The sequence below is a fragment of the Equus asinus genome, chromosome 20 (genome assembly GCF_041296235.1).
Source record: "Equus asinus isolate D_3611 breed Donkey chromosome 20, EquAss-T2T_v2, whole genome shotgun sequence".
Classification (NCBI taxonomy): Eukaryota; Metazoa; Chordata; class Mammalia; order Perissodactyla; family Equidae; genus Equus; species Equus asinus.
This window is the reverse complement of record NC_091809.1, coordinates 104,426,465-104,439,548: the sequence shown is the minus strand read 5'-3', so window position 1 is coordinate 104,439,548 and position 13,084 is coordinate 104,426,465. Positions and strand designations below refer to the sequence as shown.

General features: G+C 38.1%; 1 protein-coding gene across 2 annotated transcripts in view; it reads right to left on the bottom strand.

The window, feature by feature from the left end:
* ANO5 (anoctamin 5) overlaps positions 1-13,084 on the bottom strand; it is a 96,363-nt gene that overhangs the window by 34,299 nt on the left and 48,980 nt on the right. For both annotated transcript variants that reach the window (XM_014841460.3, XM_070491355.1), the window contains one exon: positions 10,812-10,927. In XM_014841460.3, the coding sequence (XP_014696946.3) occupies positions 10,812-10,927 (116 nt within the window). The remainder of the gene's footprint in view (positions 1-10,811; positions 10,928-13,084) is intronic.

Sequence of the window (13,084 nt, the reverse complement as noted above, 5' to 3'; positions counted from 1 at the left end):
AATACATTCATGTCAGGAAACCACGTTCTGATTATCTTCTCAGTCCTAGCCTCCTGCCCGATATCTAGTGATGCTTCATAAATGCTCATTAAAGGAATGTGTGCATTGTAATTATATATCTATGGATAGTTTCCTTCTCTTTTAAGGATATTTTTATCAAATTTTCCCACAAAACCTTCCTCAAAACCGTAAAAGCAACAAGGAGAGGAAAGAAAACCACACCTGATACAGGCCTTCAGGATCATGACAGAGAACACCATGATCTTCAAATGACCCATAAGTGAAGAAATAAAGCCAATTCCAACACACCACCTGCCACCTGTTGCCACAAACCTGAGGTACAGAGAGCAGCGAGGAAGATGCTTATGGGATTCTAGGCACAAAAGGGAAAGCAGGGTGGAGACATTAGACAAACAGACAAGATCAAGATGACTCCCGGAACTAAAGACTAACTAAATTCATAATACTGACCACATGTTGGGACCTGGTCATTCATAGCACCAGCTAAAAGGAAGGGGTCTGAAAATGAGCAAGACTGGAAGTGGCAGCCTCAGAAAAGCAATGTACCTGGGGAAGAATCAGATACAAAGCGTGGTCCTCCTTAAAGGTATGGAAGTAAAGAGAAAGAAGGAAATAAGAGGGATAATTAGGATCCTGTAGAAATGAAGAAATGGCACATGACAACCACACACCATCATCTGCAAAAGAAACTGCATGGAATAGGAAAGAACAAACCAAAGAGGGAACTCTGATGCTAAAAACTCTGTGAAATAACACAACAGAAAAAAGCAGACCATGTCCACACAAAACTACATTTAAAAAACCGAAAATGTGGAGCTAGCCCGGTGGCATAGTAGTTAAGTTCGTGCACTCTGCTTTGGCGGCCCAGGGTTCAAGGGTGTGGATCCCAAGCACAGACTCACACATCGCTCATCAAGCCATGCTGCCATGCTGTGGTGGCATCCCATGTACAAAATAGAGAAGTACTGGCACAGATGTTAGCTCAGGGACAATCTTCCTCAAGCAAAAGGAGGAAGATTGGCAACAGATGTTAGCTCAGGGCCAGTTTTCCTCATAAAATAAATAAATGAAACTGAAAGGGTGAAATAAAGGATTTCAGCTAATGAAAATTCTCCCAAAAGAACATGAGAAATACTATAATAAAGCACTACAAATTGAATTAAATGCTCTCAAATAAATAATTGTAAATATAGGAAAACAGCATAAATATAAAAATAAGAAGAGAAGTGGGAAAAACAGGGATAAATTAAAAAAGAAGTGAACTCCCAGAAAAAGAGGAAAAAGAAAAATCATATAAAATCATATCAGAACTGATGCTGAAATTATGAGGTATTCAAGAGAGAAGAATGGGAGAATTAAGTGAAAATCTAATAAAAGACAATAAGAAAAATAGGAAACCTATGAAAAGAATGAAAATCACATAAAGAAGTAAAAAAGAGTCTCAGAGAAGTTGTGTGATAGGAAGATAGACAATAAAAGACCAAACATGCATATGTTTGGTCCAAAGAAAATAATTAAAACACTGGGAAAAACTAATACTTTAAAATTATAACCCAAGAACACTTTCCAGAAAAAAACAAGAACAAAAATAGAAGCTACATACTGAAAGGATCCATGAGGACCAGAGAAAACTGACTTAGAACAATCAATTCCAAGGCATAATCTGTTAAAACAATCAAACTTTAAAACAAACAAACAAGCAAACTCTCAAAGACCTCTAGCAAAATGGTAAGGTAGTATACAAGGGCAAAAGCATTTCCTACACGAGGCATTTTCACAAAGATCAGGAACAAGAAAAGGAGACTCATTATATCCACTATTATCTAACATTGTTCTGAAATTATTAGCCAATGCAACTGCACAAAGGAAAATACTTAGAGATCTAGGAAATAGTAAAGAAAAAAAATATTTCTATTTAAAGATGACGATAACATACCTAGAGAGCCTTAAAGAATCAATGATAAAACTAATTCAATAAAGAATTCATCATGGCACCAGAATATAAAATTAATACACAAAAATCAATAGCATTCAATATATAAATAACAACCAGTTAGAGGATATAATGTAAGAGAATACATAATTTGTAATAGGAACAAAAAATATAAAATACTTGGGATAAAACTTAAGAAAGTTTCATAACCTATACAAAGAAAACTCTACAACACTCTTGAAAAAGCCAAAAGTAGGCTTGAAAAAGACATCTCTTTTCCTTGATTAGAATGTCTTAATATCACTAAAATATCAAGCCTACCTAAGTTATTTTATAAACTTAATGCAACCCCCATAAAAATACCAACAATTTTTGTTGGTAAGGAGCTGAGCAAGTTGACACTGAAGTTTATATGGAAGAATAAACATACAGAACGCACAAGGAAACACTGTAAGAGCTATGATGAGGTATTAGCCTCAGCAGATGTTGAGACATTACAGCAAAGCTGCTCGGAGTAAAACAGCCTGGTACTGATGGATGAATAGGTAGCTAGACCAACAGATTAGAACAGAACATCCAGAAATGAACTCGACTGCATAGCAAAATCTAGTATGTGATGAAGGTAGTACCTCGAATCACTGGGGCAAGAACGAACTTTTGAATAAATGGTGTTGAGACAAATGGATCAAATTAGATCTATTCCTCACAGGATATGCAAGAATAAATTCCAAATGGATCAGGAATCTAAACATAAAAAATGAAACTATGCAAACAGAAGAAAATGTGGGTGAATTCCTCTTTAACTCATGCATATAAAAAGGCATTCTGTCACTAAAAATCCAAAAGCAATAAAAAAAATTGATAAATTTGACTTCATGTAAAAAAAGAGTACTTCTATGTAGCAAAAACCAACCAACCAATGAAACAAACAAAAAACCCCGTAATGAAAGTTGCAATGCAAATAAACTGGAAGAAAATATTAGGAATATATATCACAGATAAAGAGTTATAAATCTTCAGTATATACAGAACTTATAAACATTGAGAAGACAAAAATCCTATAGAAAAATGGACAAAAGATACGAATAGTCAATTCATAAAAAAAGATACAAAAATGTCCCTTAACATACAAAAAGAAGTTCAACTTCATTCGTAAAATGGGAAATGGATATTAAAATATACTAAAATACCATATCTCAACCATCAGCTCGGCAACAATTAGAAAACTTGACAGTGCACTCTGTACTTTCATACAGTGCTGGTGGGAATTCCAAACGGTCCAATCCCAGTGAGGGGGAGTGTGGCAACATTTAACACAGCCACACATGCATTTACCCTGTGACCCAACGATCTAAGGTACAGGGATCTAGTCTGAAGATACACTCCCAACAATACAAAAATACACATGCACGTGGTTATTCATTGAAGCATCTTTTAATAAGTATGAAACACTGGAAACTACCTAAATGTCCAAATACATATAATGCCGTACCATAAAGCCATACAATGGATGAGGAATGCCTCTATGAATGCACGTGGATTGATTTTCAGGATACACTGTTAAGTGAAAATGGCAAAGTTCGAAAGAGTCTATATAGAATGCCACTTTTGTTTAACAATGAAGGAGAAATTTTAGCTAATACATATATCTCCTTCTTTTTATAAAAATAAACACAGGCAAGATAAACCAGCAAACACTGAAGTAGGTTAGTTCTAAGAGATGACTGGAGAAGAGGGCCAGCTGGTGCTGGTGTCTCACAGCGGGCCTGATGGGGCTGGTTCTTCAAGCGCTGGGAGCAACTCTGAGGCAGCAACAGGCAGGCACTGCCACAGCACTGTTGGGGGAAATGCTCCCAGGAAGCAAACAGGAAACCCATTACAAACAATGAAAACAAATCCTTTCCTCCTCCTCCAGCCTTTCAGTCTCTTCAGTGCCTCTTTCTGGCAGAGCCTAACAGTGAGCCAGCTGGTAAAGCATGTATGTGGTTTTCAGAGGTCCAGCCTCAACTTCACAAAGCAGACTATAGAAAGGTGGACTGGAGTTTAATAACTGGCTCAAGGCACAAATGAGATCCCACTAAGTATGCAGCCAGTATTTAACCATTCAATTGCCACTTCCTACCTGCACAACTCAGCCCCCATCCCCTGCTTCATCTCCTTTGTGGTGTCTTGGGGAATCCCAAGATGTGTCTCACCTATACCAGGAATGTCTTTCTCAGACAGCTTTCAATACTGTCTCCAGGCCACGTATAAGGATCTCAGCTCGTCCAAGCCAATGCTGCTCAGTTCTCCAAGGAGAAGTTCTCCCTCCCTACTCTGAGATTCTTCGCCAAACCCTATCACATCTGCCATCCCAGAAGGTAACTCCTCTTAGAGGAGTGGTTTTTCTTTTCAGTCAAATTGACTGAGGTATAACTTACATACAATAAAATAAACCTGGCTTAAGCGTATTGTTCAATAAGTTGAAACGCATATGCACTCATGTAACCACCATCAGAATCAACTCACAGAGCGTCTCCATCATCTCCCAAGCTCCTTGTAGCTAACCCTTTCCCCAACATCCTGATGCGGGTAACCACTACTTTGGTTTGGGTCCCTAAAGTTATGCCTTTTCCAGAGCAATGTTTCATAAATGAAAACATAAGAGTATGTAGCCTTTTGTGGCCTGTGTCTTTTCTTTAGTATAATGCTTTTAAGATCCATTCTTCATGTTGCATGTACTAGTAATTTCTTTCTTTCGATTTCTGAGAAAAAAATCTATTGTATGGATACATCATAATTTGTTTATCCATTCTCCAGTTGATGGACATTAGGGTGGTTTCCAGTTTTTTATTATTGTAAGTTACGTTGTTACGAACATTGAAATAATGGTGTTTCTATGGACACACACTTCATTTTTCCTGAGCAAAGACTTAGAAGTGGGAGGCCGGCCAAGTGAGGCAGTGGTTAAGTTCATGTGCTCCCCCAGGGTTCACCGGTTCTGATCCCAGACATATACCTACACACCACTTAACAAGCCATGCTGTGGAAGATGTCCCACATATAAAGTAGAGGAAGATGGACACGGATGCTAGCTCAGGGATAATCTTCCTCAATAAAAAAGAAAGACTTAGAAGTGGAATTGCTAGGTCATATAGAAAGTACATATTTAATTTTATAAGAAACTCTCTTGCAAAGTTGCTATACTGTGTTGCATTCCCACCAGCAATGTTTGAGATTTCAGGTTGTGCTGCATTCCTGTTAGCACTTATGGTTGTCGATCTTTTAGATGCTAGCCATTCTAGTGCATGTATAGTGGTATCTCAACAACATTTTAATTTTTGTTCCTCTAGTGGATAAAGGTGCTGTGCATCTTTTTATGTACTAATTGGTTATCCATAAATAGATTTCTTTGGTGAAGAATCTGTTATAATCTTTATGTACATTTTTAATTATTTTGTATTATTATTGAGTTGTAAGAGTTCCTTAAATATTCTGGATAAGAGTCCTTTGTTGATAGTGGGTTGCAAGTATTTTCTCCAGTCTGTGGTTTGCCTTTTTATCTTTGTAACAGTGTCTTTTAAAGTACAGACATTATTAATTTTAACAAAGTCAAATTTATCCATTTTTTAAATTGTGCTTTTTGTGCCTCATCTGAAAAGTCCATGCCTAACCCTGGGTCACATAGATTTTTCTCCTACATATTCTTCCAGAAGTCTTGTAGTTTTAGCCCTTACACTTAGCTCTCTGATCCATTTCAAATTAGTGTAAATTTTCATACAGGAAAGGGTCAAGATTCATGTTTTTCATAAGGATATTCATTTGTTCTAGCACCATTTGTTGAAAGAACTATCCCAATGAGTGACCAGGCACCTTGCCGAAAATCAACTGAACGTATATGTACAGACCTATTTCTGGACTCCCTTTTTATTAAAGTTTTAATTTGGAAATAATTTCAAATATATAGAAAATTTGCAAGAATAATTCAAATAACATCCATATGCCTTTTAATTCTTTTATTGTGAAGATACTGTTCCATTTGCACTCTCTCCCTATATATGTTTCCTTTTATAACTATATATACGTATATATAAATATCTTTTTCTGAACCATTTGAAATTAAGTGGATTAAACACATTACATTACTTTGCCCCTAAATACTTCATTATCTATTCCTAAGAATAAGGATGTTATCTCACACAACCACTGAAAAGAGACCCTAGGAATACCTGCTGTTTTCTGCAATTGCTACCTCTGTGATAATGTATTGTTTTCTTTTTTGCCTTTTCAGTTACCTCGTTTAAAACTTTACACCTAGTATCACTCTTGGCATTAAATTTTGTTAAAAATTTAAATTTATTAAAAAAATTATTTCACTATAGAAATGAAAAAAGAGTATAACTTTCTATAAATGGAAAGTTATAACAGAATGAAAAACTTTAAAAAGTTCCTAAATTCATGCTAGACACTGTCATCTGATGGATCAGCTGAGCTTCCCCTTTGTTGTAACAGGAAATCAGCCAAGCGCTAGCAATGCACACCCACACTGACCTGCAACATAATGTGTTTGCATATAATTAGGGTTATACATATGAATCTTTGGGGAATACTTATAGCAGAAACATCTGTAGACAGTTAAAAACTGTTAGGTGAATAAATACTCTCAATATATTCTGAATAATGTAAAACATGTAAACCTTCCTTCTCACAACTTTGCTGCTTTGAAAATATTCTCCAAGGGCACAGTGTCCGCAGATGCTTAGCAGTACTGATTGTAATAGTGAAAACTTGGGGACAGCATAATGTTTTTCAATAGAAAAACAGATAAATGAACTACGCGAAATTTATAATATGGCACTCTGTGTTTGGTTAGAAAGCATGAGATAGATCTGTGTGTACAGGGAAGGGTACCAATAATATATTATTCAGTGAAAAAAGATAATCTCAGTAAAAAATAAATAAAGATGCCACTGCTCTAAGAGAAAAAACGTGTTTGTGTACATGTTTCATCATGCATGCAGCAAGACTGAGTGGATATGACCAAATCTTCAAGAGTAGTTACTTCTGCAGAGTTCAATGGAAGTGAAATTTCGCTTAAAAGTTTGAACATCTCTTTATTAGTTGAAACTCTTTTTGATAAATGTGCTACTTTTACAATTTAAAAAATTAAATGAGCATTATTCAAAACAATTAAAACATCCATCTAACAAAGAGTTCATACAATGATCTACAGAAAGCACCAGTTTATACATGCTGTCTTTTATTTATTCTCAAAAATTTCCCACTTATTTGCCTTAAATGAAGCTGTCGAGATAACATTTCAGTTGATTTGGATGTGTGCATTGAAATCAGTCTCCTTAAAAGGATGCCATTCTGCTGCGCAAACATAGCAGCACAAACATAAATCGTCAAGTGAAAACACTGCCTAGGAGGAAGAACCCATAATTCTAGAAAATGAAGTGAAAGCTGTCCTGAAAGCACTGGGAAGAAATAAGTTGCCAGGGGTAGATGGGAAATCGATAGATTTATTTCGAGCCACAGAGACTGAACCTGTCAAAATCCTAGCAAGAATATGTCAACAAATATGGAAAACAAAACAATGGCCTGTGGACTAGAAACACTCAATATATGTCCCAATCCTCAAGACAGGAGATGCCAAGGAGAGCAGTGACTACAGGACCATTGCTCTAATTTCCGGCGTAAGTAAAGTGATGCTCAAGGTGCTGCAACAAAGGCTTTTTTCTTTTTTTGGGTATGCTTTTTGGTGAGGAAGAGTGGCCCTGAGCTAACACCTCTTGCCAACCTTCCTCTTTTTTTCTTTTTTTTTCCTCCCGAAAGCCCCAGTATATGGTTGTATATCCTGGTTCTAAGTCCTTCTAGTTCTTCTATGTGGGATGCCTCCACAGCATGACTTGATGAGCAGTGTGTAGGTCCACGCCCAGGATCCTAACCAGCAAACCCTGGGCCACCGAAGTGGAGTGTGCAAACTTACCCACTACACTATGGGGCCAGCCCTGCAACAAAGGCTTTTATATGGAGCAAGAAATGCCTGATGTCTAAGATGGATTTTGAAAAGGGACAGGCACATGAGATTTAATTATGATTATTCACTGGCTACTGGAGTGCTCCAAAGAATTCCAGAAGAAAGTTCGTCTATGTTTCATAGGCCACAGTAAAGCCTTTGACTGCATGGCTCATGAAAAGCTACGGGCTGCTCTGAAAGAAATGGGTGTGCCTCCACACTTGATTGTCATGATTTGTAACCTGTATTGTGGACAAGAAGCCACTGTCAAGACAGAATATGGAGAGACAGGATGGTTTCATACAGGCAAAGGTACATTTTGTCTTCATATTGTTTGTATCTATCAGACAAGGGTGTATTTTATCCGTTTCATCTGCACACAGAACATATCATACGAAAGCTGGGCTAGACTCAGAGGAAGGAGGAGTGAAAATTGGTGGAAGAAATATTAACAATCTAAGATATGCAGACAATACCATCTTACTGGCAGAGAGCAACAATGACTTGAAATGACTTCTGACAAAAGTGAAAGAAGAAAATGCCAAAGCAGGACTGAATTTGAACATCAAGAAGACAAAAATCATGACTGCAGAACTACACAAGCTTAATGTAGACAATGAGGACACTGAAACTGTTAGAGATTGTGTTTACCTTTGTTCAGTCATCATGTAAATGGAGACTGCAGCCAAGAAATCAAGAGAAGACTGAGACTCAGAAGGGCAGCAATGAGAGAATAAGGAAAGATCATCAAATGCAAGGAAATGTCATTGGAGACCAAGGCCAAAGTTATCCACGCCCGCGTATTCCCAACTACTATGGACGGGTGAGAAAGCTGCACAGTGAAGAAGGCTGACAGGAAACAAATGGACTCATTTGAGATATGGTGCTGGAGGGGAGCTCTGCGGACACCCTGGGCTACCAGAAAGGTGAACAAGTGGGTCCTGGAGCAAATTAAGCCTGAACTATCGCTGGAGGAAAACTGATACAACTGAGGCTGTCCTACTTTGGGCACATCATGAGAAGGCCAGGTTCTCTAGAAAAGGCAATAATGCTGGGAAAAGTAGAAGGCAGCAGGAAAAGAGGAAGACCAACCATGAGATGGGTTGACACCATAAAGGAAGCCATATGCATGAGTCTACAGGAGCTGGGTAGGACTGGTGAGGATAGGACATGGTGGACATCACTCACTCAGAGGGTCCCCAGGAGTCAGACCCGACTTGATGGTGCATAACAACAAAGAGCAGCCAGAGGTCTGTGATCTGATGGATCCTTACTGAAATCATATCTGGACTCTCCTAATATCCTGTATCTATGTAGTTTTATTATGGTTCAAAGCAGGAAGCTGCAACCACAGTCTTCTTGCTTAGCTAATAAAACTGTCTAAAGAAATAGGCTGAGAGGGGCTGGCCCCATGGCCTAGTGGTTCGGTTCCTGCGCTGCGCTTCAGCAGCCAAGGGTTTCGCTGGTTCGGGTCCTGGGCGTGGACATAGCACCACTTGTTGGGCCATGCTGGGGCAGTGTACCACATAGCACAGCCAGAGGCACTGACAACTAGAATATACAAGTATGTATGGGGCGGGGATAGGGGGGTGCTTTGGGGAGAAGAAAAAAAAAAAGAAGATTGGCAACATATGTTAGCACAGGTGCCAATCTTTAAAAAAAAAAAAGAAAGAAGCTGAGAGCCTGGAACTCAGACAGGGTCAGACACTAAGCCTGTTGATTACCTGTGCCAAAAGATTTAAAAAAAGAAAAAAAAAAAGAATTGAGGTTATATAACAATTGTCAGCACCGCTCTCTGAGATTGGCACACACACATACATATCCATATACAACCTTTCTGCCATCTTCTAAATTCCTGGTCTCAGACAAAAACAAAACAAAACTTGTATATATTGTGGGGGACTGGAATTGGCCACCCCAAGATATGTCTCTTTGGCATGAGGATTATCTTGGGCTGGTTACTTTTAAAAACTGCAGACAGGAAAGAAACTCTGAAAAGTAGAATTTACTTACCCTTTGTTAAGAGACATTTACAGTTGTAAAGGAAATCTCCATCTGTAAAGGTGTCTCCCACTCTGTACCAGGAAGAAGGGGGGATGACCTTATCTCTAGAAACTCTTAATCAATGTGGAAGGCAAGGACTTACATCTGCATAATAATCTTACCCTTGTTCACTGTGCTTTTCTGGTGCTCTCCCATAACTAACTCCTCCACCCCCAACATCCTCCTTTTGTCCTTTAGCTGAGGGTGGCATTTAAGGTGGTGGCTTCAGCCATTTTGGCAAGTTGCTCAGTTAGCCTGAGCCTCTCCCATGTATACATGCTATAAAGCTGTGCTTAATATTCTCCTGTTATTCTGTCTCATGGGAATTTAATTCATTTTCCGGCCAGAAGGACCCAGAGTGGGTAGAGGAGATGTCTTCCTCCCCTACAATATTAAGCACTAAGTACTAGGCCCTATGCTAAAAAATATACATCATCTCATTTAATTATCAAATAACCCCATAGGGAAAGTACTACTATTATTCCCATTTTACAGATGAGCCTCACAGAGGTTAAGTAACTCAACCAAGTTTACACCAGCTTCTAAGAGGAAGAACGTGGATTTGAACCTACCTACCTAAATATGAAGGCCAATATCTTAACCACCAAATTCTATCTGCATGGTGCTTTAGAGCGCTCTGGCAACAGCAATCTGCTCACAAATGAATGAGCAAATGACAGTGTCGATATAAAACTGGGAAGGTGTAAAATGCAGTGGGTGAAAATAGTCGTAGAAAGAAAGAATATGATGCCAGTGCGAATAAAAACCACATCATCAAGTTTTAATCAGTTTGATCCTGTGTACGAAACTTACCTAATCAAATCTAAAGGCTGCTCCTTGTAAAAATAGGAAAATCGAGCCCAATTCTGGCGAAGTATATACCTTTCATTGACAGGGTTAGGAGGTTCTGATGGCTTCCAATATTGACCCTAGAGATAGTGAAGAAGAAAGTACTTGAATGACAAAGCAAAAGACCAGGGGGAGTAGACAAACAGTGCTTTTAAAAGAAGGTTTGTAAATGAAGCAAATGCTTTCTTACTTCTAGATTTGGATTTTCATATTCCATTGATGTGGAATAATTTGCTAAAATCTACCATGCACTATAGTAACGCTTCACTTACTGAATTCTTCAACCCAGTTATTCAAAAATACAAGTTAAACTTTGAGACTTTGCCTTTACTCAAGCTCTTCCTTTCACCCAGAATGCCCGTTCTTCTCTACTCAAATTCTAATAGAACAGCCACGGCTCAGGGATTCATATAACTACACAGCTGGCTGGGACTTTAGAAACAGGCTAACGCTTTCATTTTACAGGTGGAAAAATTAAACCCCAAGCAAAGGTAGGTGAGTGACCCACAGTCACACAGCTATGACAGGAATCTCCTCTATGGAACCTGTCTTGTCCTCGCTGGCCATCACTGATAACCATTTCCCGAAAAACTTAAAATATATACAACAAACTTCAGCACTTAAGAGCCTCAGTATTGTTTCATGCCTAAGTTTTCCCCATGGTAGATCCTGCAGGGCCTTATTCACATCCCTTTAGGGCCCAGCAGAGCACTGACTACACAGCCATTCAAAGCATTCTTTTTAAGCGTTAGCCTACACAAGTGAACCGCTGAAGACATTCAATAAGTATCCAATTTAAAATTAAGCACAGGTGAAAATCTCTATGTGACAAGGTATAAGATTTTATATCATCCAAATCCTAACTTTTTTCTTCTTCTGTAGCTAATCCCACTGAATCCTGAAAAATGGTACAAAAAAAAAGAAAGAAGCAGCCTATTTGGGAACATTGAAAAATAATTCTTTAAAGTATGTAACGGAAAACCGGTACCTAAAGTTGCATTCAGGAAAGAAAGAAAAAAAAGTAAAATTAACAGTAAATTACTGCTATCTCTAATAAGAGCTCAGTAACCCCGATTTCCTAGTGAGCACAAAGGACTCTACAGGAATACTAGATGCATGGATTAAAATTGCTGGTGACTGAGGATACTAGTTTGGCTCTATGACCTGGTAATAGTAAGAAGAGAATGAATGGCCTAAAAACAAATGAACAAACAAACAAATTCTCAAAATCTTCAAAAAGGGGATGAACCCTTTTGTGAAGAAAGATTGACAAAGAATGCATTGCAAAGTGTTTATTAACCCACCGTAGATCTCTCTACATCACCAAATGCCAGTGGCCTTATTTAGAACCCATAATCCTCTAGAAATTCTTTTGTCCCAGGGAAAACTTGTGGTGGTGAGGAGGATGGTTTCTCTGACATTTAAGTTAAATTCACCTGAATTGATACTCCTGTATCATTTTGGAAAATATTGCTGTATCCTTATAGGAAACATATCAAAGATAAATAATTAATCAGTGTTGAACAGACCTAGAGTCAATTCTCATACTATTGAATAAATACTGATAAGGAAAGCTGGCACAATAGTTTAAGTCCTGGAAAAGAGATAGTTTGGCTCTGTGCTTTTGGAAACAATTACAGCAAAATTCCCTTCAAAACCTGGCCAATGATTTGATGCTGCTTGTTTAAATGAAGATGCTCCGTTCTTCTATATTCCTGGGGAATGTGTTTCTCGAAAAGAGAGGACATCATCAAAAAGTCTTTTAAGTATGAAAGAGAGCAACGGAACAAAAGAAATGGAAGTTCCAAGGGGTGTGAGCTCTAAGGAGTGTACATAGGTTCAGTCACATAATGTCTACTGCCAACAGGTGGTGAAATTTAAACAGCAATATCCAGAAGGAAAGGTTTCCCTCAGAAACCCCCAGAAACTAGGCTGTCTTGGTTGTCAAGCCAAGTTTTCAGATTTGGTCGAATAGGTGTATCATATAAAATGTCACTTCTTTGTTGAACTTACAAAGCTCAATATTTTTGTACGATGATCTGTTAGGCCCTAAGAATTACTCTTCTCAAATTCAGTTGTCTCAAGCTTTCTTACAGGCGGAAGTCTTTAACTCGTTTTGCAGTTGTACATGTACTTTATTTCCCAGAAATCCCTGGTCTGTGAGCTTGGATTCATGGTCGTGTTCCAATAATACTTAATAGGATGCTTTATATATAATTAAAACCAAAACTATTTGA